We start from the raw sequence: 23,479 nt of genomic DNA, 5'->3' as shown, positions 1-23,479 counted from the left end.
CTTGTGCTACTATATATTAGGTTCTGTGAAAATGCTAACATATGCTAAAACTAGTTCAAAAGGTACAAATTGCAAGGGTAAAACTACTTTTAGAAACGACCACCACGATTACCCCCTCGTCCTCTGCCACGATTACCATGAAGATAACCGCGGCTCCCACCAGATTGTTGTCCACTCATCAAATTATGCAGCTCGTTATGCGTCGCCTGATACGCTGCAACGTTTGATGCTTGTCCAGCAGCCGTACCATATTGAGCATATCCAGATGATGGCCCCACAGCATTTCCTGTTTGTGATACTCTACCAGGCTTGGATACCATACTGGAAAGTATTTGACGAGAGACGTCTCCTGCTGATGGATCTGCGGCTGTTGACGACTTGCTCGGTCCTGCACTACTACCACCACTGCTGATGTTGGCTTCACTTACAGTTCCATCACCAGACGTAGATGCAGTGGTCGTATCTCCTTTGAGATTGAGCACACCTTTGAGTTGAGCAGACAAGTCAACATTTTGACCACTACTGCTAGCCGAGTTCATATTGGCATAATACTGGTCATAGTATCCTTGATTATACGAGCCATAGCCATTTTGTTGGTACCCTTGATATGGTTGTTGATATCCATATTGCTGATATCCACCATATGGGTTAGGATTGTGATATCCATTGCCCTCATTATACCCATATCCATAACCATATCCACCATTATACTGAGAATTACCTGCAAATGGCTGTGCTGAGTAGTATGGTTGTTGCGAATGATATTGTTGATGTTGTTGCTGGTGTTGAGCTGGAGGATTATTGACTGCGATTGAAACGTTTACTGCAGGTTGTTGAGCTTCCAAAGCGGGCCGAGCTACTGATGGAGCTGTAGAATGATGAGCTGCTGGTGCATTTGCAGATACGGCAGGCATCGTGACGGCTCGTTTGACAATGGCGATCTTTAAAGTACCAACTTGACGTTCTTCTACAGTCTGAGGGTTAACAGTGTGTGGTTGCAATGGTGTATTGTTGCTATTTGGCGCTGTTGCTGTTGCAGGGCGTACTGTTGCTACTGTTGCTGTTGCTGCTGCAGGACGTACTTCTCCAACATGGTTTGATTTGGCATCACCTCGTGCCATGATAGATTGTGGTGGATTCTTAGACCAAGCTTTCTTATCACCACCATTTGCAAATACAGCATCTGCATTTAACTTGGGACCTCTTCGCTTATATCCATTTACTGCATTAGAATCTTGAGCTTGTGCTTTTCCTTTGCCAATGCCGAATCGATTATAGGTTTGTTGGATTGATGTTTTTGTGGGACGACTTATAGGTGGTTGTGGATTCGAGGTATTCAGCAAAGTGTCCTTTGACAATACCATTCCACGTGAAGGGGCACATCTGATGCAAAAAAGCGAAGTGTTAATTGACAGGATCTCTGAATTCATTTGGGGAGGAAACTTCAACCAACCTATCATCAAGACTCGTTCCTCCCATAAATGGTCTGTCAAATAACACATCCAAAAACACTCCGTCCATCCCAACTACAGTTCCTTCAGCGCCAAATGGTACTGTACCAGCATCAACTACATGCACGACACGATCACCGAGTTCAAATGTTTGATTCGTAAGGCGATGCTTGGCATGTGCGGGTTTCAGAATAGACTGAAAAGAGAGAGTATCGGGTCAGACAAAAATCAGTAATCTCAAATTCCTCTATATGCATACCGGTCTTGGAACATTCTTGACAATGAGTTTCTTGAACCCTGGCAGCTTAATATCTTTGTAAACGTTATCAATGGCAGTTTGAATCTCAATCACCCAATCCTAAATCAATAACAAAAAAACTCTTTAGCGTTGACGCATAATTTCTAAGTTTCTCATTCAAATACTCAAACCTTGGTCAAGCCATTTGAAGCAAGAGGCACTCGTTCCATTTCCTTGACTCCATGAACCTTGAGCCATTCCTTCACTTGATTGAGCTTCTCTTCAGCAACATTGTGAGGGAAGAAATCGGTATCTTCAAAGAATTCGCCTGATCCTTGTTTTCGATCCAGAGCGACGAATATTTCGGGAAAGGTTGTCTACGAGAAAAGAAAGCATTGAGTCCAATGGATGTAATCCTGAAATGATTTCTTCGACAAGGGCCTGACATACCTTGTAGTCCTTCAACAAATTAATCGCCTTCTGACTATACTCCCAGCCGTTTTCAGTCTTCCGCGAGTATCCCAAGACTTTCCGACCTTTGGACTCGAATTTCAAGTTCAACCCTATATTGTGTCTGTTTTCTGTCCTCTTGGATATCACATGAAGTGATGATGCGGCTTTAGCAAGTGCAAGCGAGCTTATGCCAATAAACTTGCAAGCAAGGTATGAAGGATGATATTGCTCTTGACGATGAGCTTCCAATGCGATATCACGAGTGAAATTTAGGCCGCTTTCCAGTTCTGCCTCTTTGGGTACCTACATGTGTTGTTACAAAACGCAGTTAGAGCTCTGAAGAAGCGACAAAAGATGATTCAGGACATACGAGCAATGCGACGTTGAGCTTTTCATCCGAGCAGTCTTGTATTTCTGCAACACAGCCATAGCGTTTACTGCCCAAGAAGAACACTTTAGAGCCGATAGGAAACTCGACTGATATAGGTGGTGGCGGTTTTTCCTAAGAGGCAAATAAATCAGCGGATACTAAAGATTCTCGAATAACACTTGGTACGATCCACGAGGCAGCACTCACTGCAAATCGAGGATCTTCAGTTTCAATACTATCCACAACAATTTGTATTGGCACCATAACATCATAATCCGAGTACTCCTTTATAAGGGCTCCATCCTCCTTTAATGCCATTCCTGTATGACGAAAAGAAGGAAGTCAGAAATCATTCATAATGTATTGATCTCAATAAACCAATTTCAATACCTTTCAGCGGAAGCACATGCAACGCAACTTCAATAGGACCAATCAGAGTACCAAAACGTTTCGAGTAGTGAGATTCAATATTGTCAGCTTCTCGGAAAAATCGATCCGAAGACTCTTGATTGTGTGGTGCCTTGACCACATCTTGGCGACCAGAAGGAGTAGTAGCCAGTGAATAGTGGAAGTATTCATCTGACATTCCTACTACAAGACCTTCTATCAAGAATGGCCAGCCTGGAGGAGACAAACTTATAAAGCTCAATGTCGAATATGGACAATCTGATGACAATTTCATACCAGTAAATATCTTCTTGTCCAGCTTTTCCTTGGCCAACTCTTCAGCCGTCTTGCCACCAACACCATCACTTGCCAATGAGATGACCAAAACCTCTCGTCTAACATCAAAAAAAAAAAAAAAAAAAAAAAAAAAAAAAAAAAAAAAAAAAAAAAAAAAAAAAAAAAAAAACAAAATTTTCTTTAAAATCAAAAAAAAAAAAAAAAACAATCAACATGCCGCCAAAACGAGGAGAAGCCTCAGAAATAAACTTACAAAGCTTCCATATTGAAGACATTGACTGAATGATATCCCAATGTTCCAGTATGTGGCAAAGTTTGAAGAGATGGGAAACCAGGCATCAGGTCTTTGCCTAGTCTCACACCAGGACACAACCCCTTCACAAATCCATGAAGTCCAATGACTGGAAGGTTGTAATCCTCCATTTTGCATACGCAACTATTGATGTCTAGGAATTCCAATTCAACTTAGCCAAAAAGAGATTGAAGTTGAAGAATCAAATTTCCATTACCAGGAAAGACACCAGGAATGACAGATGAATACACATGCACATCATTGGGATCATAAGTGAAACGTGTACTAGGACCCCAATTATTTCGTTGTCGTTCCGTAGGAGTGAGTTGTGCTTCTCGAGCTATATGTCGAAGTGGAGGAGATATGTCAGCAAAACAATTCATGGTGAGAATAAAAGTTTTCCTGTTTTGCTCACCTTGTAACGTTCTCAACAATCGATCTTGATCCACAAATGGAATTTTGACTACAGCTTCCCAATCAGCCTTCTTTCCATTCATATCCAATTGGAAGTCTACTGGATACATGTCGAAAATGGGAGATGCTACATCTGTCATCAAATCCTAAATTGCACCAAGAGTCAGAATCCATAACTGGTACAAACTTTCCTTTTTCGCATCCAACATTCCCACGTACTCTATAAGCTGCAGGAATGAGCGTCTTGCTAGCGGCAGGAAGCACACCCATAAGTTGCTCAAATGGTAGGAATGGTTTACCAAGTTCGAATTTGAATTCAAATCGACTCAAATCGACAATGTCTATAGTTGGAGGTGATGAAAAAACTCACTCGGATTTCGTGGATCAGACATAAACCGAACATTGCATCATACCACTAGTCATCGGAGCATAATGAAACGGATAAAACCACTCCCAAGAAGCGACACCTTCATAGTAGTACAACAAGACCCATTGTAGACCCTCGACATAGTGATATATAACCTTGTCCAATTGATCCTTGTTGCTATAATCAATCTCTAGCTTCTCCTGCGACAGGCAAAAAGGGGTCAGTGACCAAGCAGGATGTCCAGACATACAAACAACTCCACCAACAACAAACCTTGTAATAATGTTTCTTAATTCCCTGAAACTCCTCCTCAACCATTCTCTTTGCCTCAGCTTGCTGCTTTTCTATCGTCATATCACCATCATCCTTGACTTCCATCTTTTCATATCGAACGAGGACACGACTTCTAGCCTCAGTTCCTTCTTCATCACTTTGATCTTCATCAGAGTCAAGTTCGATGTACGATGATTTGACTTTGGGTGTTTCGGGATCTTTGATGTCTTCACCGAAGAGCACCGACAAGTCTTTTGCGATTTTTTTGATAAAGTTTCTGTCTCGAGCTGGTAGATTACTATCAAACCACAGTCGAGCAGGAGCTTCTGGCGGATCATCGATAAATTGGGTGATGGAAGCCAGTAGTGTTTTCTGAGATGGTGTTATCACTAGGAGAAGGTCGGAGTGTCAGCTAGGATACACATGAAGCCACTGGTCAAAGGTTCTTTTTGTTGGTCGTGTCATAATTACCATTCTTTTTGTTCTTCGCTGGCCCAGCAGCTTCTCTCTCCATCTTGGAGCTGAGCCACTTCAAATCAATACGTTCATCTTCAAATTTCTCCCTCTCAATATCACTCAATGCTCGCAATATAGATTCACATCGACGCAAGTTTAGTTTCCCACCATCATTCAAGTATCCTCCCATATCAGGCAATATAGATTTATACTTTGAGAACATGGTTGCCAAAGCGCCGTCGTTGATATGAAGGTTTGGCAAGTTTGGTAGAAAATCATTCCCAACGAAAAATGCCATCAGTATAAAGTCGTCGATTATACGTTCTACATCATATGCGAAGGGTAACTTTTCTTTTAGGGAAGAGAACTCTAAGTCCAAGTATTCACGTAATAATGATAGATGGAGTAAAAAGAAACTCTGGGTGTCAGGATTACTAGATGCCGAAGTCTTTTTCTTGGTTCTCCCAAACGTGACTTCTTCTCGCAGCAAGGCGAAATGAGGTTCATGAGACAAGAGGCCTAACATGATGAGATCTGCGTCCAGTCCATAGAGACAATGCCTATTATTTGGATCATAATCTGGTCGCGACTTTGCGAGACGTAAATATTCCATGATTTTATGTTCTCCTTCTCCTGGTACTTCATGGCCCGATAAGACGACTTGGACGCCATGCCAAGAAGCATCTTCACTCATTTTCTTGTTTACAAAGTATTTTAGTTGGGTCGATAGTTTGGTCATGAATTCCGTTCCTATGAGTTATTGATGCGTCAGTTTTTGGGCGTGAACATGCGTAAATTATTGCTCGGGCCAATTAGATTTTGAAGAATGAGACATTGAATCCATAGCTCCTATTTATCCCACCACACACCAAATCCAAACCCCTTGCCCAATCTTACCTGGCGTAATACAATTCGAATCAAAAGGAGGCTCCTTAGGCAACGCTTCACCCTTCTTTTCAGCCTTTTTTCTCGCTTCCACTGCATCTTTCGCAGTCCGGAACCGGCGAGCTCTCTGTTGATTCATCTTTGCTCTTGGAGCGACTCCGTCAACAGCCATGAAGAAGAGTTTCTTTGGCTTGATTTTGCCAAAAAGGGCATCAATGTAGTTGAATATAGCTAGGAAGACAGCTTCTTCGCTCATTCGGAAATGCACATCTCCATCATTTGGGTGTGAGCAACTGTGAATGATGCCGTTCATATCCAGATACAGATTGTCTATTCAGAATGAGGGATTCAGTAAAACGGAAGATTTTAAAGTATTAAGTCGATATTTTGGCATTACCGAATTCGGGGATGTTGGTCTCTGTCACGAGCTGAGAGCACAACGGATAACGCTCGCTCATCCATCGAAAGAACTACAGAAAGAGTTGTAGTGTTATGCATGGTTTGATAGGGTAAAGTCGGTTCAGTTCATGACAATCTATTCATACCTTTGGAATACCCATCTTTGATTCGTCCTGTTCGTGCTTGCTTTGTTCAAGTAATGTGTTGGGCGAATGTCGAGTTTCTGATCAAGCAAAGAATACCCATCAAGTACCGAACAATGGGAATAATACGAATTTTGATAGCTGCCGTCTCAGAAACGCGTAAGGAGACCTTAAATGCGCGCTGATCTTGTATTAATGTGCAAGCGCTACGAAACACGCATCAGGGCTGTTTGACTGGTTTATGACGTATATTTAAGCAAAATGAGGACTAAACATTGTGCCTTTTGTGAATATTACAGTTTGGCCTGTACAAGGGTTACAATATCTACTAGTGATGGGAATTCCTTTTATACAACCTTCTTCACGTTTCATATTACGGTGAGTGCAAGTTGTTCGCCGTTCTAGACGGTAACTTGAAGACTTGATTCATATCATCGCCCCTTGTACGATCTCTGAAGCTTGATGATGGCTAGCAAAAAGGGTGATGGAGTGAGTAGTGATGTACGCCACGTCACAAACACACAACATCATAGACAAGAATGACATACTTGAAGCTTCCATCGTCGAAAAATGAATATTCCAATGAGGGCACCAACAAGAGTGATTCCAGCCAAGACGAGGCCTGTCAAGGCGGACGATGACAACCCAACAGAACCAGAAGTAGAAGCAGAAGCATTGTTGCTACTGTTGCTGAAATTGTTGATATTCCCAGTGAGATCAATAGACGGCGAAGACATGACACCAGCACCACCAACAACACCACCATATATGCTGTTGATTGTGGGAGAAGCGGTCATGGATGAAGAGTATAGTAGAGTGTTTCGAGTGGGCGATCCATTGATGATTTGTGATGCCAGCACCACACCAGAAGCAGCGACTCCCGCAGGAGAAGCAGCAATGATTCCTGAAGCCGACACGATTACCACAGAAGCGACATTTCCAGATGGTATGGATGATGGTAAGGGCGATGGAGGTTGAGCGATAGAGGGAGATGGATCAATGACAATAACAGGAGATGGACTATTAGCGAGGACGATTGGTGATTGAACTAGAGCACTGGGTGCAGATGGGAGTACTTGTTTGGCAGTTGGCGATGGGTTAATCTTGGCCGGCGTTGGAGATGCTGGCAGGCCAGGGCCCTTCTGAGTAGCCATCCTGGGCTACGGATGAGAGTCTCTATTTAAACCAAGTTGATGTGCTTGTAGTTAGTTCAGTTCAGTCGTCGCTTGTTATAAATTGCGAGGGGAGGTGAATGAACCAACTCTATGATTAACAACTCCTGTTAGTTACGCTACTTATCGTGATATCACAATGAAACGATCGAAAATTCTATTGAAGGTCTCGTGTTGCTAGTTGCAATGACGGTCATGGTTCAAACTGACGCCTTTCTTCGTTTGCAAGCTCTACAAGCATCCTTTTCGTGATTTGACATCAAAATCGACTGTTTTCAAGCCTTATACACGTATTGGATCTCCTTCCGGCCCTCTCAAACCAGCATCTCCTCTGTCCGAACTCAAACCACCAAAAACAAAACAGCCAATCTTCCTAATTCGTGCCAGGCCATCGCTGAGAGAGAGAGATACAGCAGATCATGGCTATAGCATGCCCCGTCGGATCATACGATGCCACAGTCGATTACTTTGAAGGCAACAAGATAAATTCGAGTAAGCTCCTTTACAGTTTTTTCGGGTTACAGCGAGCAGCCATTCTAATACCATCCTTTTTTGCCAGTCATCTACGCCCAGCATCTTCAGATATCTTATCACAATTCATACAAGAGAATACAGGACTTGTCGTCCGGAAACAAGTACGGATGATGTTTATTTGCTACATTGCTCCAACAACTTAGCCTTTGAAAGCAATGGGTCTGGAGCGCACGGTTTCTAACTAGGCTGATCTACTAGTTACGTTCTATATCTATGCAACACCCCGGCCCCCGTCATCACCGATTATGCATAGTAAGTGGAATCATGTGTTTGGTTGTTTTGTGAGGGTCTGTCGTGCATCCAAAAACCATACTATTGGTGCCGGCGAGAGCAGTATAATGCTTCCAATTCAAGTATTCAAGGCGCTTCGGAGCCTCATCGGTCCTCCCTTTGTGATCCTTGTCTCACAATCCCAACACCGCCGCTTATAGCACCCTCATTCAAATCCCAGTCGAAGTCGTAGCAGTCATGGACGAACCCTCCATATCATTCATTGAGCGTCTCGGTCAGGCCTCACTTATCAAATACGTGTACAACTCTGCGTCACTCGTCTCCCCATGTTTGCTGCAACAGGTCGCTGCTGGAGCGATACTGCCACTGACATTAAACACGGGCTACACTGAAGCCGTAAATGTAATATTCGGTAATCCAGACTCGGCAGCAATCAGTGGACCATTCGTGTCGCTTGGATATATGTCCGAAATTCATCCAATGGATCGGTTTGAGTGGATTAAAGCCTATGCCATGTTCTTCCTCATTGACGAACAGGCTGAACTCCTGTTCAACGCAGTGCAACAGGAATATGATTGTAACAAGATAAATCGTGAGCCACAGATCACTGACTATCCCGCACGTGTCGCATGGATGAGGTATCAGAGTGGATATTGGAATACACCAGATTTTCTGTATAAGGAGGCTCTGATACAACATGCAGGAGGACTGTTAGCACTGCCAGCAACAGGAGACGCAAATGTAGGGTGGACTACTGCCGCTGATCTAGATCGAGACCTACAATACGCAGATTTCGTTATCGACAACACATATGTCGGTGGAAATGCTGGAAATGGAACTCTTGCTACGGAGCCGGTATATACATACTCCAACTTTCTAAATAACTATCAAGTGAATTCCTCGTCGGGATTCCGTTTCCAAACGAATTCATCGGTTTATCGGACGGATCTCATAAGGACGGCTGGTGGATACAATGGTGAGAAAGTTGCAAACTTTCAAAAATGAAATACAGTACCTCGAGATCTCATTTTTTGGTGTAAAACTAGATTGGTCTGTATCCATACACGCCTATCCCGATGTAATGCTGCAGGATTTAATCCACATGATGGTGCCATCTTATGAACCCGACTGGCAGTTTGTGTGGATGCGCAAACTCATCACAGGTGAGTTGCCAGAAAAACAAACACAGAGTCACCACCTTTGAATAAATCTAACGAATCTTTGCTTAGACGCCTACCAATACGTAAACCCCGCTGACTGCTACGACATTAACGCGTCACCAACAAGGCAAACAGCTGTTTGTCCAATCCCAGCCCCAGCAATATATCCCATCGGCGTGAGACTCGCCGACACTACTCCCACACCAGCCGCCGCGACCCCAGATCCCCCTACCTCTGCCGGAACCAGTAATAGCAACGCAGCCACAACACCACTTGGCCTAAACACAACAGCAGCAGTATTCATAGTCTTGGGCATAGCAGCCGTTATCGCCCTCGCACTCTTCCTAGTACGACGCATCCACCGACTACAAAAGAAGAAACAATTCCTTGCTGCACACGGTGGCGGCGGAGACGCCATACAACTAGAATCGCCAACAGGTGGATGGAGTAAATCAGGTCGTTCCGGTAAAGCAGACTGGTCGCATGTCAAAGTTGAGGACGCAAGACCTGAAGAATTCTCTGAAGGGTTTTTGGACGCAAATGGGAATAGTAATTCTATTGGTGGTGACTTGAAGGTTGATACAAGTGCGCTTGTGATTGCGGGAAATAGAATGCCAAAGACTGCATCGCCGACCAGTCCAGGTGATTTGGATATTGAGGCGTTTTTGGCGGAGAGGAGGCGGAATGGTGCAGGGTCAGATGGGTCGCCGTCGTCGCCGATAGGGCAACGAGTTGGGATTTTAGATGGGCAGGGTTTCTTGGGGACGTTGGAGCGTGCTAATGCCAAAGTTGCTGGGAAGGGATATGCTACGTTGGAGCAAAATGAGCAGTAAAATGGAAACGAGGCAGCAGGGCCTGTTTAGGATAGCTGTCTGTCGTGTCTTCAATCTCCTAGATCTCTCTTCTTTTTCTGTGGTTGTACAGGTTTCTTGTCTTTTTAGTAGCTTTCGCTGAATAACGTAATACTGGCAGTCGTATTTCAATATTGATTTTTATAATTTTTCTGGCGCATTTCGTGTACTCGCATAATCTTTAATTAAAAAGCCCAAGACGATGCAGAAAAACAAAAGTGAAGCTGTTTTGTGTTGTTCGGGTGTGTTTATATATGTTATACTAACTGACAGAAATGGATTGAAACGAATTATGCGATTATTCTTGACTCAAGAAGTATCACTGCGCCAGACCTATATGCTCGACAGGTCTTGTGAGTTCCAAACCTCAAAAGCCAAAAAACGTCCAATGCACAAATTGAATTGCTTACCCCACGCCATAAATGCCGAACACGAGCATCAAGATCTTCAATCGTTTTCGATCCCATGTTACCAAACACGGTAATCAGTACCTGTCCATATCCAGGTCTACAACCAAATGAGCATTCAGTATCCTTGTCAAACGTCGAGTTGCGAGACAACCAACTTACGCAAACGCCGTAATAGGCAGAATAACAACATCTCCAATGCCTCTAGCATGATCACCCCATTCCCTCAAATCATTCCAGTCAACTCCATTTTCAGCCATATGTCCGTATATAGCAGCCGTCCATGGCGCTGGACCCGTCAAACGAGGTACATCGGCATTCTTGATTTCATTAGGTGTCATGGTTGACAGTTTGGAGAATATAGAATGTATGACTCGTGAGAGGATAGGATGTCCTGCTTTTGCTGCCATGGCCTAGGAAGCGAGGCATAATTCGTGAGACGGCGTGATTTTTGCTTCTCACGACTTGGGGATCACTGCTGATACGTACCCATTGACACATTTGCATGGGGGTTTCATAGATTCCTTTATAGTCTACTGAATTGTTTCGTTCTACATCGGTTTCCAGCCCGACGATGAAATTGACTTCTTTTAAAACCGGCATCGTTTGGTCCTTATACTTCCATGATGCCAAATCGTTTGCGTCTAGCCATTTTTCGACTGGCCGCAGTGTTAAGGTGTCTACATCAGCGTACTAAGTGTATGAGATATGTTAGGACATACCCCAAGAAACGACAATGTGTTTCAGGACACAAAGAAATGAAAAGTCCAAAGTCTACTATTGAACTCCCAATGCACAGGACGTACCACACCACCAAAAGTATTCAGCACAAGGTACCTAAAAATATCAGCCTTGTGCACCTTCTTTGGCAAATCCTTGAATGTGGCATATATCGTAGGGTGCATCACTTTAACCATCTCTTCTAGCCCAGTGTCGTCCCACAATATATGAGCAAAACCCAGCCCGGAAGTGACTTCAACATTCTTCTGCCTCCAGCTCGCCACACTTTCGGACACATGAGCAGGGGCGTCCTTTACACTGGTAGTCTTCCATGTCTGATGTATGATGCGTGGAATGTTTGTGTGTGGAATGACACCAGCCGTGCCTATTTTAGAGTAAATGTATGCTGCTGATAGTGCAGCTTCTATTGCGGTTTGTGGGTTTACTAGAGGGTGTTTGTATGGGAATGTGGTTGCGAGTGTTTCTAGCATTGGGAGTGTGTCGTCTGTCTTCACGGTTGATGGATCAGGTATTACCCAACCTAGTAGTAGGGTGAGGCTCGTTAGTTATAAACAAGCAACAGCACAATTCGACCAGCAAGACAAACAAGGAATACAGCTCAATAAATACAAGAATATTACTTGGCACCTACCATTAGTATCTAGATTCTTGTGAGGTTGTGCTTTCGCAGGTTGTCTGTCTGCTTCCTCGGCAACTAGATCCGGGACGACTTTGATGCTGTCAACGGCATTCTGAGCATCTTGGATGATGCGCTTTGAAGGCTTTGCAGGCTGTAAATGATAAATAAAATAAATCAGCAGCACGGTTATTCCAAGGGCTGTCCAGAGTCTACGGAAGGAGAGACCACATTTCTTGAGACTCCTGATGAATCCACCGGGGCTGGAATGGGTCGCTGGAGTGGGTAATCCGATTGCACTGGATCGTTTTTTGGGAGGAGGGGGCCTCATGCTGCTCCTAGAACATGAAAAGTTGAGATTTGAGGTTTTGTGAAGAGTGTGTAAAGCACAAATGGCTGACTATAGCCAGCGAGATCCGAGAGGATCTTGCGCCTTTTTGTTGTATCGTACTTGTGACTATCTCGACGTGTAAAATGTACTCCAGCCGTTGAGTTGAATACGTTTGTGGAGTTGTCATTCGTGTAAGATCAGCTGCAGACTCAATCAGAAACGCGACTTATATTTTAAATGTAGACGTTAAATAGCCGTGATAATAAATCACGGCTTCTATTTTTCGCAAATGCTTGACCTGGTGCTTGACTTTTTCAGCTCACAATTCGTACCTTACACCAAATCCCTGTGCATCAGCTGTTTTACATTAGACGCGGTTGAGTAGACCGAGGATCATCTATACGATAATGCAGACAGTTGCACCTGCAGCTGGTCCTCTTCCTCCAGCCACACCGCCGTCGAGTGTCAAACCTCGAAATACTCGAAAACAAACTGCTGAAAGTGGTGGTGTTTCTGCCGGTCCAAATAGCCAACGAGAACAGTTACCAGGTACTGAGAATCACTCAGAACTATTACATTGTCATCATCGTAATTCAGAACTATCGTCATGGCCATCATCCGTGTCAAAGAACTGGGCATCTTGAATACTGACATGCTACATTTCCCTACCTAGTTGACAAGGTCGAACCAATAGTAGATCTGGAAAGGGACGGCGATTTCGGTGAAGAAAAGCAATTTCGCGAACGAGATATCGATGAAAAGACACTGGCTGGAGGTGCTCATCTTGTTTGTTTTATGCATCTTGTCGAAACACGCTCTGACTAACAACCAACTATACTCTCGCTCTTCTCGCTGCTCCTGCAGATTACAATCCACGTGGAGACGAACCTGTGCCCACCTTCACCAAAACTCCTGAAGTCATTGACGATTTCATACGCAACTATCTGGTCAACAAGGGGATGTTTGTTGCCCTGGACGCCTTCCAGGTAAATCATGATTTGGTCTGCCTTTGGAATGAATCTCGAATGTTAACAATCCTATGTCTAAATCCAGAATGAGTGGCATGACTTTCAACAGCGAGGACGATTGACGGAGGAGGATGTCATTCTCGTACCAGATGTATATCAAAAGACACTCGAATTAGAGGAATCATTACGTAAACTACGAGCCGATCTAGATCACGCCAAGACGAGAGCCGTGTAAGTTTGCTGACAACATTCCTTCGTGATACACTTCCTGATTTTTTTGTCATTAAAATTCAGAGAGGCTCAAGCAGTGCAAGAGAAGCTGGGAAAGGAACGTGATTTCCATCGAATGCATCATAAACGTGTGGTCCAAGAGAAGGCTAGACTCGTTGGTGAAGTGCGGAGGCTGAAAGAAGCAACAGCACTGTATGAGCCCGAGTTGAAGCAGATGAGACACAAGTATGAAGTCGCTATGAAAGAAAAGATGATGCTGAAATTAGAACGAGATAGGCTGCATTCCAAGGTACCTGGTAGCCTTCGAGGAGATATTGTACGATCCTCACTCACTTTTTTGATCTGTTCATAGGTCTCGCAGCCAAGCAAAGACGAATGTAAGATCAGGTTGAAACTTTCTAATGGTTGCTCGCTCCGTTTTAATACCAACATGATTAACGTTCCATCATTTTATGGGTCTTTTTAGCTAAGGAAATCTCATCACCGGCTCCAAAACCCGCCGAACAGCCGGAAAAGCCTGAAGCCAAACCCGCACCCACTTTACAACAGCCTTCTCCTCTGTCTGATATACGAGACAACCCATACTTGAAAATGGAGCTTCCAACTGCTAAATTAGACGGCTATTTACGTGTCAGGACCATAAAGGCACACGATCTAGCTGTTAGTGCGTAAGTTTGTTTGAGTCTTCTATATTTTGCCTCCTTCTATATCTTCCTCTTGGTCATCAATTGCGTTTTCATAATCTCACTTTTCTTTTTTGTCAAAGCGTCAAATTCCACCCAAAAAAGATGATATTTGCCACCGTATCTGACGACAAGACATGGAAGATGTGGTCCTTCCCGTCTGGCGAATTGATCATGAGTGGCCGTGGCCACCGAGATTGGATTGGTTGTCTGGATTTTCATCCAAAGGGAGCTCACCTCGCTACAGCATCTGGAGACTCGACAATCAAGATTTGGGATTTCACAAAGGGTGTAGTGACTTTAACTTTAGCTGATCATCGTCAAGCTGTTTGGGCGTGTGCGTTTCAAGATGGTGGAGATGTGCTGGCGAGTGGATCACAGGATGCGACTGTGAAGCTTTGGGATGTTGCGACGTGAGTTGGGTTTGAGTTGTTATTGCGTGTGTGTTCTCGATGAGTCTCTTATGTGACTTTCATTTTTTAGGGGCCGATGTAAAACAACGTTACGAAATCACACGGATTCAGTTTGTAGTGTGGCGTGGCAGCCATATTCGAATCTGCTGGTCACCACATCAGCAGACAAGAATGTTTGTCTATGGGATGCCCGATCTAATTTATGTGTTCGAACGTTCAGTTCGCATCAAGCAACGATTAGTTGTGCCTCGTTTGCCCTCAAGGTAAGCTATCCTTCGATGTAATCCAAGTTTTTTTTGGATGTAAATCAATCCTTATGTACATAGGGCCAACAATTCGCAACATGTGATACAATGGGAATCGTCAAAGTATGGGATGCTCGCAACATGTCTGAGTTTGTCACTGTTCCTTGTGGCCCATCTGGTGCCAATCGTGTTTGCTTTGATCCCAGTGGATATGTACTTGCCGTCGCCTCTGATGATGGATTCTGTCGCATGTAAGTGTTGTTTAGATTCTCCGGATATTAACAGCTTTCCATTACTTCTTTTTTGCTTGTTCTAGACTGGATTTGGTAGATCCGGCAGTTCGAATGCATGAACTGGATGCCCATGAAGAAAGTGTGCAAGGGGTTGCTTTTGATCGGTCTGCAGAAAGTCTTGTAACTGTTGGATCAGGTATGTCTGACGACATTCAAGAAACTCAAGTATTGGACGTTCGTGTAGTAGTAACCAACAACCCGGAATTTAGATGGAACTGTTCGTATCTTCCAGTAAACGTAGAAAGCTGTTTGTTGTATATAGTAAAATATAGTGATTTTTATACTACCGACTTTTTGAACCAACGCTTGTAACCGTTTCATAATGGTGAGCAATGGTGAGAAGAGTAACCAGAAGTTTAAAGATGTGATTACGCGTACATATCAACTTGTTTTGGCAACGTAAAGGGAGACCAGTGGTATTTCTAATCACGATCGGAGCCAACTTACAATAATTCCAACAATTCTGACACAACACGTCACTGCAGGACAAATGTACAGAACATTAACCAGACAGAGTGCCTTGGTACGAGGTCAAGTTTCATCCCGATTAGCATCCTCTACGTGTCGAGCTTGCATCAGAAACAAGTCAGATGCATTGAATTTGAACAAGTTGTCAGCTTTAAGGAATATAGGAGATAGCTTGCCGCTCCAGACTCGGTATACTAGTGTCCCAAGACGCTGTGCAACCACATATACGCCTCTGGATGGTCCATCTGCTTCCGATAGGATTGCTCTGAGTGACAATCACATTACATTTGAACCAAACTCTTTCAACTCATTCTGGAGCCATAATCGGTTGGACACACTCTATTAAACATCTTGTTGTTTTACATTTCGTTGAATTATGAGCTGATCTGTTTTCGTCATCGTTTACCTAGTACTCTTTCGGAAGCTAGTGTTGATGAAATACCGACACACCAACGTGGCAATTCAATATCTGAAGGAACGTCTGATTTAGAAGCTAGTTTGGCTGCAAAGTCGCCTAGTATACCGGATACAACATATTTAGATGCCGGATCAATCGAGAGTCATGTTGGTGGCATGCTACACACCACGTCACCATCTCCATCCACCGTTATGACAGAGTTTAATAACACACGCTCATCGCCATATAAAGTAGAAGGAAACACGCCGCCATCTGGTGGATCAGGAAGCAGTGGATCTGCACCTCCTCCATCAGACGACAGCAAACCACCCGCTAGTAGTGGTGGATCAAGCAGTGGTGGTGATGGGAAAGGAAGACGTAAAGGCAACGCTCCAGAAAAATCTGAAAAGACATCTGATGCATCACCTGTAACACACGCTCTAGAGCGAGTGCAGATACCACCGTTATATCCACAATTACTCGCAATCCCGTTAACTCGACGACCCTTATTCCCTGGGTTTTATAAATCACTTTATATTAAAGATCCACAAGCTATTCAGGCAATCCAGTCGCTGATGGATCGGAGACAGCCGTGGGTTGGTGTCTTCTTGTCTAAAGATAATGACTCGGATATGGATGTTGTGACGGATATTAATCAAGTGCATGATGTTGGGGTGTTTGCGCAGATTACTAATGTGTATCATGCTGGGCCTGAGAACTCGGCGCTGACTGTAGTAGTGTTTCCTCATCGACGCATTAGAGCTACTAGTACAGTTACGGCTATGAATCCGCCACCACCCAAGGTTTGTAAATTCTAGGATTGGAAATTATTGGTTACCACTAAAAGGTTTTTTTTGGTATCTTTTAGAATGTCAAGGAAGACTCACCAGCAACTGAAACTGTAGCAGCCGAAGACTCACCCGTCCTACCTATAAATCAACACCTTACAGAAATTGGTCTGCCAGTTGTAAACGTCGATAATCTGGTGGACGAAACCTTCAATCCCGATTCACCCGTTATAAAAGCAACAACCTCAGAAATGCTCAATGTCATGCGGGACATTTCAGCCATCAATTCCATCACTCGCGACCAAGTACTGACGTATTCTGCTCACACAGGCGGTGAAGCTATAGCCAACCCAGCCAAACTCTCTGACTTCGCAGCTGCCATATGCTCTGGTGATACCGCAGAGCTTCAAGCTGTATTAGAGTCAACCAAAATTGACGAAAGGCTACAGAAAGCACTTTTGGTTTTGAAAAAGGAGTTGGCTAATGCGAAACTGCAAAAGGAGATTTCGCAAGAGGTTGATAAAAAGATTACGAGGAAGCAACAAGAGTATTATTTGATGGAGCAGTTGAAGGGTATAAAGAAGGAATTGGGATTGGAGAGTGATGGGAAGGACAAGTTGGTTGAGAAGTTCAAGGAACGAGCTACTCATTTACAGATGCCTGACTCGGTGAAGAAGGTGTTTGATGAGGTGAGGCTTGTGAATATCCAGGATAACTGGATTATCATCTATTCCTTTCTTTTTGCATTACAATGCTCACCTGCAAATTCTAACTAGGAACTCAACAAGCTGCAACATCTTGAACCTGCTGCCTCAGAATTCAATGTCACTCGTAACTATTTAGATTGGATTACTCAGATACCATGGGGTAAACGATCGGAAGAAAACTTTGATATCAAGCATGCCATGGAGGTTTTGGATGAAGATCACTATGGTTTGAAGGACGTCAAGGATCGTATTTTGGAGTTTATTGCTGTTGGTAAACTGAGAGGGACTGTAGAAGGAAAGATTATATGTCTGGTTGGACCTCCAGGTACAGAAGTCTGTAACGTCTACCTTTTGCTTGACTCTTCCCTAATTTGTCGTTTTCAAAGGCGTTGGTAAAACATCAGTTGGGAAATCTATTGCACATGCTTTGGGACGAGAGTTCTTTAGATTCTCTGTTGGTGGGTTGACGGATGTAGCTGAAATCAAGGGACATAGAAGAACATATGTTGGTGCTATGCCTGGTAAAGTCATCCAAGCCTTGAAGAAGGTGCAGACTGAGAATCCTCTCATCATGATTGACGAAAGTGAGTGATGTTCTAGATTTCCCATGGTTTCAATGAAAGCCAAAAGATACCTAACAGATCATCACTCTACGCTAGTTGACAAACTTGGACGTGGTCATCAAGGTGATCCAGCTTCAGCCCTATTAGAGCTTTTAGATCCAGAACAAAATAATTCCTTCCTCGATCACTACATGGATATACCCATCGACCTATCCAAGACTCTATTCGTATGTACAGCCAACATGCTGGAAACCATTCCAGCTCCACTTCTTGACCGTATGGAAGTTATTACTCTATCAGGATATGTAGCTGAAGAAAAGGTCGCCATTGCATCCAAGTATCTAGCACCAGCAGCTAGAACAGCTGCAGGTCTGGATTCTTGGAATGTCACGTTGGCCAACGAAGCAATTGAGACCTTGATAAGGCAATACTGTCGAGAAGCTGGTGTTCGTAATCTGAAGAAGCATATAGAGAAGGTGTATAGGAAGGCAGCCCTCAAGATTGTACGAGAGCAAGTTGTTGTTACGCCGTCAGTAGGAACATCTGCGTCTTCTGAGACAAAGACAACTGCCACTGATGGTGCTAACGCTTCTACTGCCACGACAACAGATCCATCTCCCGCTCCTGAAGTCAAACAAGCTGGTCCTCCTGTAGAAATAACGTCTAGTAATTTGAAGGACTATGTTGGGTCACCTGTTTACACGTCAGATCGAATGTATGATACTACACCATCAGGAGTCGTTATGGGATTAGCATGGACGTCTATGGGTATGTGAAGTTGAGAAGCGACTCTGTAGAGTATTAAAAGGGGGCTCGGTATGGTTGTTTTCTTCCGAAAACGACTCCTCACCCCAACTTTATTCTCGCTCTTTAGGCGGCTCAGCATTATATGTAGAATCAGTGCTAGAAGCAACACCTACAGAAACTTCTAAATCTCACTTCCATCGTACTGGTCAAATGGGAGATGTAATGAAGGAATCATCTACTATCGCATATACATATGCTCGATCCATGTTTGCTCGTAAATTTCCAGCCAATCGATTCTTTGATCGTGCTGGTATACATATGCACGTTCCTGAAGGAGCTACACCCAAAGATGGTACTGGGTTGAATAGTCGATTCATACTACAGAGTTAGTAACATTTTTTTGTGCATTTTCTTTCGCAGGTCCATCCGCTGGTGTGACTATGACAACATCACTCGTGTCATTAGCTCTAAATACCGTCGTACTCCCTAATGTAGCCATGACGGGTGAAATCACCTTGACTGGTAAAGTGCTAAAAATAGGAGGTGTAAAGGAAAAGACGATAGCAGCTAAACGATCAGGAGTCACGACGATCATCTTCCCAAAGACGAATCAATCTGACTGGGATGAGCTGGCTGATTATATCAAGGAGGGCATGGATGTGAGGTTTGTTGAATATTATGATGAGATATTCGACATTGTGTTTCCTGATGTGGACTTGGAAAAGGCTCGAAAGAGTCATAATGCTGCTGCTGTATCATCATCATCATCATCGTCTGCTTCTACAGCGGAAGCACAGTTATAGGACATAATGGCCACAGTCATCACATCGTTTTGGACCAGATATCTTGCATCCCCAGTCATTGTAGTAAGTCAATCTAAAGTATAAATTCCTATCAAGTAATTTTTAAGACTAGCGGGGTGTTGTGGGGTTTGACGTCCAGCAGCTCGATATTGGGCAAGAGATCTGTGAGCTTTCAAACGCGACCTTGGCTGACGATGTAACAGGCAAATGCTTGGCGATTCTTGTCGCTCGAAATGGGAATGCCAATGCTTCAGCCAAGGGGTTCAGTACCAAGGGAAACGTGTCCACGTCACAATATTACAAAGCACGAGACAAAGGCAAAACCAAACCATATCACAATCAGCATGTAAGACTCCCATCCAAAATTGTCACTTGATCTCGCAATATTTTGCGTTCCATCGATTCTCAAAAAACCGTATCCTTGCTTTTCAGATTGAACCAAAGTCTTAAATTTCCAAATTCCAAACAATATGGCAACTCGCCGTGCCAGTTCTCGACGCAAGAAGGATGTCGATGAGGAGCCAACTCCTCGAGTAAATCAAGTTAAAGAGCCAATTATAGACAAGGAAGAAACTCCACTCGCTGCCATCCTGCAACAATCTGGAGGTTTGGGAATATCACAACTTACGAGAAGCAGCACCCATAATGGAATTGTCACGCTTAGCGAAACTACTGTGGAAAGAGGGCAAGTCGGTTTGATAGTGTCATATCAATGTGGATCGTGCTTTTGAGACAAGATCAACGACATTTCTAACATGCTGGTTTTGGTGACAGGTTGAAGGAACACTTGTCTGAGATTGAGTCATTGCTCGCTTCGTGCGATGCCATGCGTGCTACAGGTATGCTATTCTTGGTTGGGATCTCGCTTGTTTTTTTTCAGCAACCTGTTTCTTGACATGTTATGGAACAATCTTGCTTCTGACATATTCTCAACATTCTGCTTCTGATGTATCACTCACCACTCACTCTAGTCGTCCGTGAACTGGATCGCGTAACTCACGATGTAAATCAGCTACGCCGCATGGCCGCCGACAGAGTCAACGACTTTGACCCAAACTTTCGAGTCGATTCCGCCACCATGCGTGAACGACGACATCAAAGACGCTGGAGCCATGGCAGTCATCTAGCATTCGGAAGTGGCAAGATCTTTTATTCTCGCCAGTCGAGACTAAGTGAATTGCTGCAAACCAAGGACTTTCAAACCATATATAATATATTCGTTGCCGTGTTGCCATTACTATTCATAAGGTGGTGTTTTAAATTTAGAGTTTTTTTCTCATCGTCGAATATTAACTGCTGCATTCGTACCTTAGTATATGCATGCAGGAATACTACCAGACGGGACAGGCCATCAACTTTAGCTTGTTGACGTATTCGTTCAGTCATCTGGATATAGTCATGTTTGCTTGGATTGTCATGTTCTTGTATGCTGTGTTGGGGTATAGGTGGAAGCATGCTCATTCCACGATGCCGCTCTGGGTTATGATCCCATTATATATTATTTATCAGATAGCGTTTTCACTCTTTGCTAGTTGGGTAGTGCTAAAGTATCAGCTTGGACCAGGTATGTGGTTGTCACTTCTGCTGAGCAAATGCCAATTTTTTTGTCTAATTGGCTTCACCTTCTTTAGCATCTGGCATGATTGTCATGTGTGAGCAAGTCAGAATGTCAATGAAACTCCACTCATTCTTTAGAGCATACATGCTCGGTCCTCCTGAAGGACGATCTCCGCAAACTGTAGACCATTCATCCAATTTCTCGTCACGACCTTCTCATGACGCAGGGTTCTCGCACTTCATATACTTCATCTTCTCGCCTACTTTATTGTACAGGTACGCTGCATAGGCATGCTCACTGCAAAATGCTGTATCGAACTCATTTAAACTCTCCTTCCCTTTTTTTCTTAGGACGTCGTATCCGAGAACACCGTATGTTCGCTGGACGAATGTGTTTATGCATGGAGCTGAATGCTCGTTTATTATATTGTACCTTTATGTTATTGTAGGTACCATCGGCAATGCGGATATGGTTGTATTTCTGACGTTGCTCTTTTTTCGGCTAGTTTCAAAAATTCCTGTTTCCAGTGATCCAGGCTCCTCATTCGGAAGATAGTTTGAAACTGTTCCTGTCGATAGCATTCAACGCCATGTTGCCATCGATGATTGTCTTGTAAGTTCACTTGAATCCGGTTGGTGTTTTTTTTTACCATTTGACTAAATCAAATTCTTGTGATTTAGTATCTTGTGAGTCTGACTTCAACGTCGATTGAATGCAGGTCTTCGTCGCTACTCATGCATTAAACTCTGTTTCATAGTGGATTCTTTGGCTTGCTACATTGCTGGTTGAATCTATGGGCTGAATTGCTGCAGTATGCATTCTGTGATATCTACTTCTCATACTTCCATCATACTCACGTTTTTGGTCGTATTTAGATTTGCCGATCGAGAGTTCTACAAGGACTGGTGGAACAGTACTAGTTTCAACGAGTTCTACAGAAAATGGAATGGTGAGCACTCTACAGAGAATTCAGCACAAAAGCATAGTATTGATGGGCCTGTAATTTTTCAGGTGTCGTTTACGACTTCTTGTATGAATACGCATATCTAGATAGTGTGGCATTCTTGGAGAAGTGCAAATTCTCCAAATCTGCTTCTAGAGCTCTGGCTGCTCTCTTTGTTATAGAAGCTTCGGCCGTCGTCCATGAGTACATACTCGCTGTTGGATTTCGCTTCTTCTATCCAATGCTCTTGGTGATGTTTGGAGGACCAGGATTACTCTTTACGCACCTTCATCGAGGAGACAAGAATGTGAGTAGTGGGTTTTTCGAAAATGTTCTTTCAAGCTTAGTGACTGTACATGTGTTCTTGAAGTTTCGTCGGCAGTTTATCATTGAACTGTGACGTTAATTGACGTTCTCTTCCTTTCTCATGACAGGTCAAGGGTCAAAACATATTTGGTAAGGATCAGTGTTTTCAAACCCGACACGAACAAGCAACTGACTTCGTTTCAAATCAATAGTGTGGTGTATGCTCTTGTGTGGAACGGGATTTCTCATATCATGTTATTCCCGCGAGTATTACGAACGTCAGAACTTGGTCTTGCATAGAGGGAAACTCGTGAGTTGATGGTTGAAGCCTATTTATCGCGAGACATCACGAATATTTACCTTCCGTCTTACTAGGATGCACAATTCTGGCGTGAATTCGTAACGCCGTACTCTCTTCAATCGTTGTTTGAGTCGATCTCATCCAGCTAAAACCAAAGCCGTGGGACACTTCCATATAATCACCACATGCATACCATTCGTAAAATCGTTGTTCGACGTCCATGGGATACTTTGCACTGTTTACTCTTGAGCTCAAGTGAGCTGGTTGCCCTGTTTCGGTGCAATGTTTAGTGAGTTTTAAGAAACAAGAATTTTGTACAGGTTTTTTAAATGGATGCTTGATCTCGGTACAACAGACCCTTTGTTGCTGGCAATCCTTAACGTTTGAATTGGCGTTTCGATCTGAGTGCAGTATAATATTGAAATTGAATATTTATAACCAGGCTGCGACCCGAGTTTACCACACGAAAAAAACTAATGACTGAATTTCTCATGTATTTTAAACCTCTCTAACAGCCCTCCCACCAACTTGTGGCAGTATGGAATGATGAGTCCATGTATCTGCCGGCTCAGCAGCAACTGATGCAGATGCGAGCAT

At 43.6% G+C, this 23,479-nt stretch overlaps 5 protein-coding genes across 5 annotated transcripts; 3 read left to right on the top strand and 2 right to left on the bottom strand.

The window, feature by feature from the left end:
• Nucleotides 1–89: 89 nt before the first annotated feature.
• Nucleotides 90–6,443, bottom strand: SmJEL517_g04999 (uncharacterized protein; the record flags this gene model as incomplete). Its single annotated transcript, XM_031170927.1, has 18 exons — nucleotides 90–1,383; nucleotides 1,454–1,647; nucleotides 1,711–1,809; nucleotides 1,881–2,066; nucleotides 2,140–2,445; nucleotides 2,513–2,644; nucleotides 2,720–2,832; nucleotides 2,903–3,294; nucleotides 3,450–3,642; nucleotides 3,706–3,828; nucleotides 3,904–4,048; nucleotides 4,122–4,243; nucleotides 4,316–4,469; nucleotides 4,543–4,931; nucleotides 5,014–5,748; nucleotides 5,896–6,213; nucleotides 6,281–6,353; nucleotides 6,429–6,443. 18 exons carry the CDS (start codon nucleotides 6,441–6,443, stop codon nucleotides 90–92), a joined length of 4,983 nt encoding a protein of 1,660 aa, XP_031023075.1.
• A 1,573-nt stretch (nucleotides 6,444–8,016) lies between these two features.
• On the top strand, nucleotides 8,017–10,355 carry SmJEL517_g04998 (uncharacterized protein; the record flags this gene model as incomplete). The annotated part of the gene is made up of 6 exons (XM_031170926.1): nucleotides 8,017–8,089; nucleotides 8,157–8,232; nucleotides 8,330–8,383; nucleotides 8,563–9,338; nucleotides 9,409–9,525; nucleotides 9,592–10,355. 6 exons carry the CDS (start codon nucleotides 8,017–8,019, stop codon nucleotides 10,353–10,355), a joined length of 1,860 nt encoding a protein of 619 aa, XP_031023076.1.
• A 327-nt stretch (nucleotides 10,356–10,682) lies between these two features.
• Nucleotides 10,683–12,468, bottom strand: SmJEL517_g04997 (uncharacterized protein; the record flags this gene model as incomplete). The annotated part of the gene is made up of 6 exons (XM_031170925.1): nucleotides 10,683–10,706; nucleotides 10,784–10,880; nucleotides 10,943–11,193; nucleotides 11,270–11,473; nucleotides 11,587–12,041; nucleotides 12,153–12,468. The coding sequence occupies 6 exons, from the start codon at nucleotides 12,466–12,468 to the stop codon at nucleotides 10,683–10,685; spliced, it is 1,347 nt and encodes a 448-aa protein (XP_031023079.1).
• A 407-nt stretch (nucleotides 12,469–12,875) lies between these two features.
• On the top strand, nucleotides 12,876–19,774 carry SmJEL517_g04996 (uncharacterized protein; the record flags this gene model as incomplete). Its single annotated transcript, XM_031170924.1, has 19 exons — nucleotides 12,876–13,017; nucleotides 13,142–13,243; nucleotides 13,333–13,454; nucleotides 13,522–13,667; nucleotides 13,731–13,956; nucleotides 14,020–14,044; nucleotides 14,134–14,335; nucleotides 14,434–14,763; nucleotides 14,834–15,026; nucleotides 15,090–15,259; nucleotides 15,325–15,437; nucleotides 15,787–16,096; nucleotides 16,180–16,969; nucleotides 17,035–17,643; nucleotides 17,731–17,986; nucleotides 18,048–18,245; nucleotides 18,321–18,992; nucleotides 19,099–19,323; nucleotides 19,392–19,774. 19 exons carry the CDS (start codon nucleotides 12,876–12,878, stop codon nucleotides 19,772–19,774), a joined length of 5,214 nt encoding a protein of 1,737 aa, XP_031023080.1.
• Nucleotides 19,775–20,244: 470 nt separating this feature from the next.
• Nucleotides 20,245–23,031, top strand: SmJEL517_g04995 (uncharacterized protein; the record flags this gene model as incomplete). The annotated part of the gene is made up of 14 exons (XM_031170923.1): nucleotides 20,245–20,477; nucleotides 20,549–20,613; nucleotides 20,746–21,022; nucleotides 21,088–21,338; nucleotides 21,406–21,607; nucleotides 21,683–21,776; nucleotides 21,838–21,944; nucleotides 22,013–22,018; nucleotides 22,090–22,143; nucleotides 22,208–22,281; nucleotides 22,344–22,582; nucleotides 22,710–22,731; nucleotides 22,794–22,891; nucleotides 22,957–23,031. 14 exons carry the CDS (start codon nucleotides 20,245–20,247, stop codon nucleotides 23,029–23,031), a joined length of 1,797 nt encoding a protein of 598 aa, XP_031023077.1.
• Between the last annotated feature and the right edge of the window lie 448 nt (nucleotides 23,032–23,479).

Source organism: Synchytrium microbalum (genome assembly GCF_006535985.1).
Source record: "Synchytrium microbalum strain JEL517 chromosome Unknown SmJEL517_scf0040, whole genome shotgun sequence".
In the NCBI taxonomy this organism is placed as follows: Eukaryota; Fungi; Chytridiomycota; class Chytridiomycetes; order Synchytriales; family Synchytriaceae; genus Synchytrium; species Synchytrium microbalum.
The sequence above is the reverse complement of the archived record's forward strand: the minus strand, read 5'-3'. Positions and strand labels throughout refer to the sequence as shown.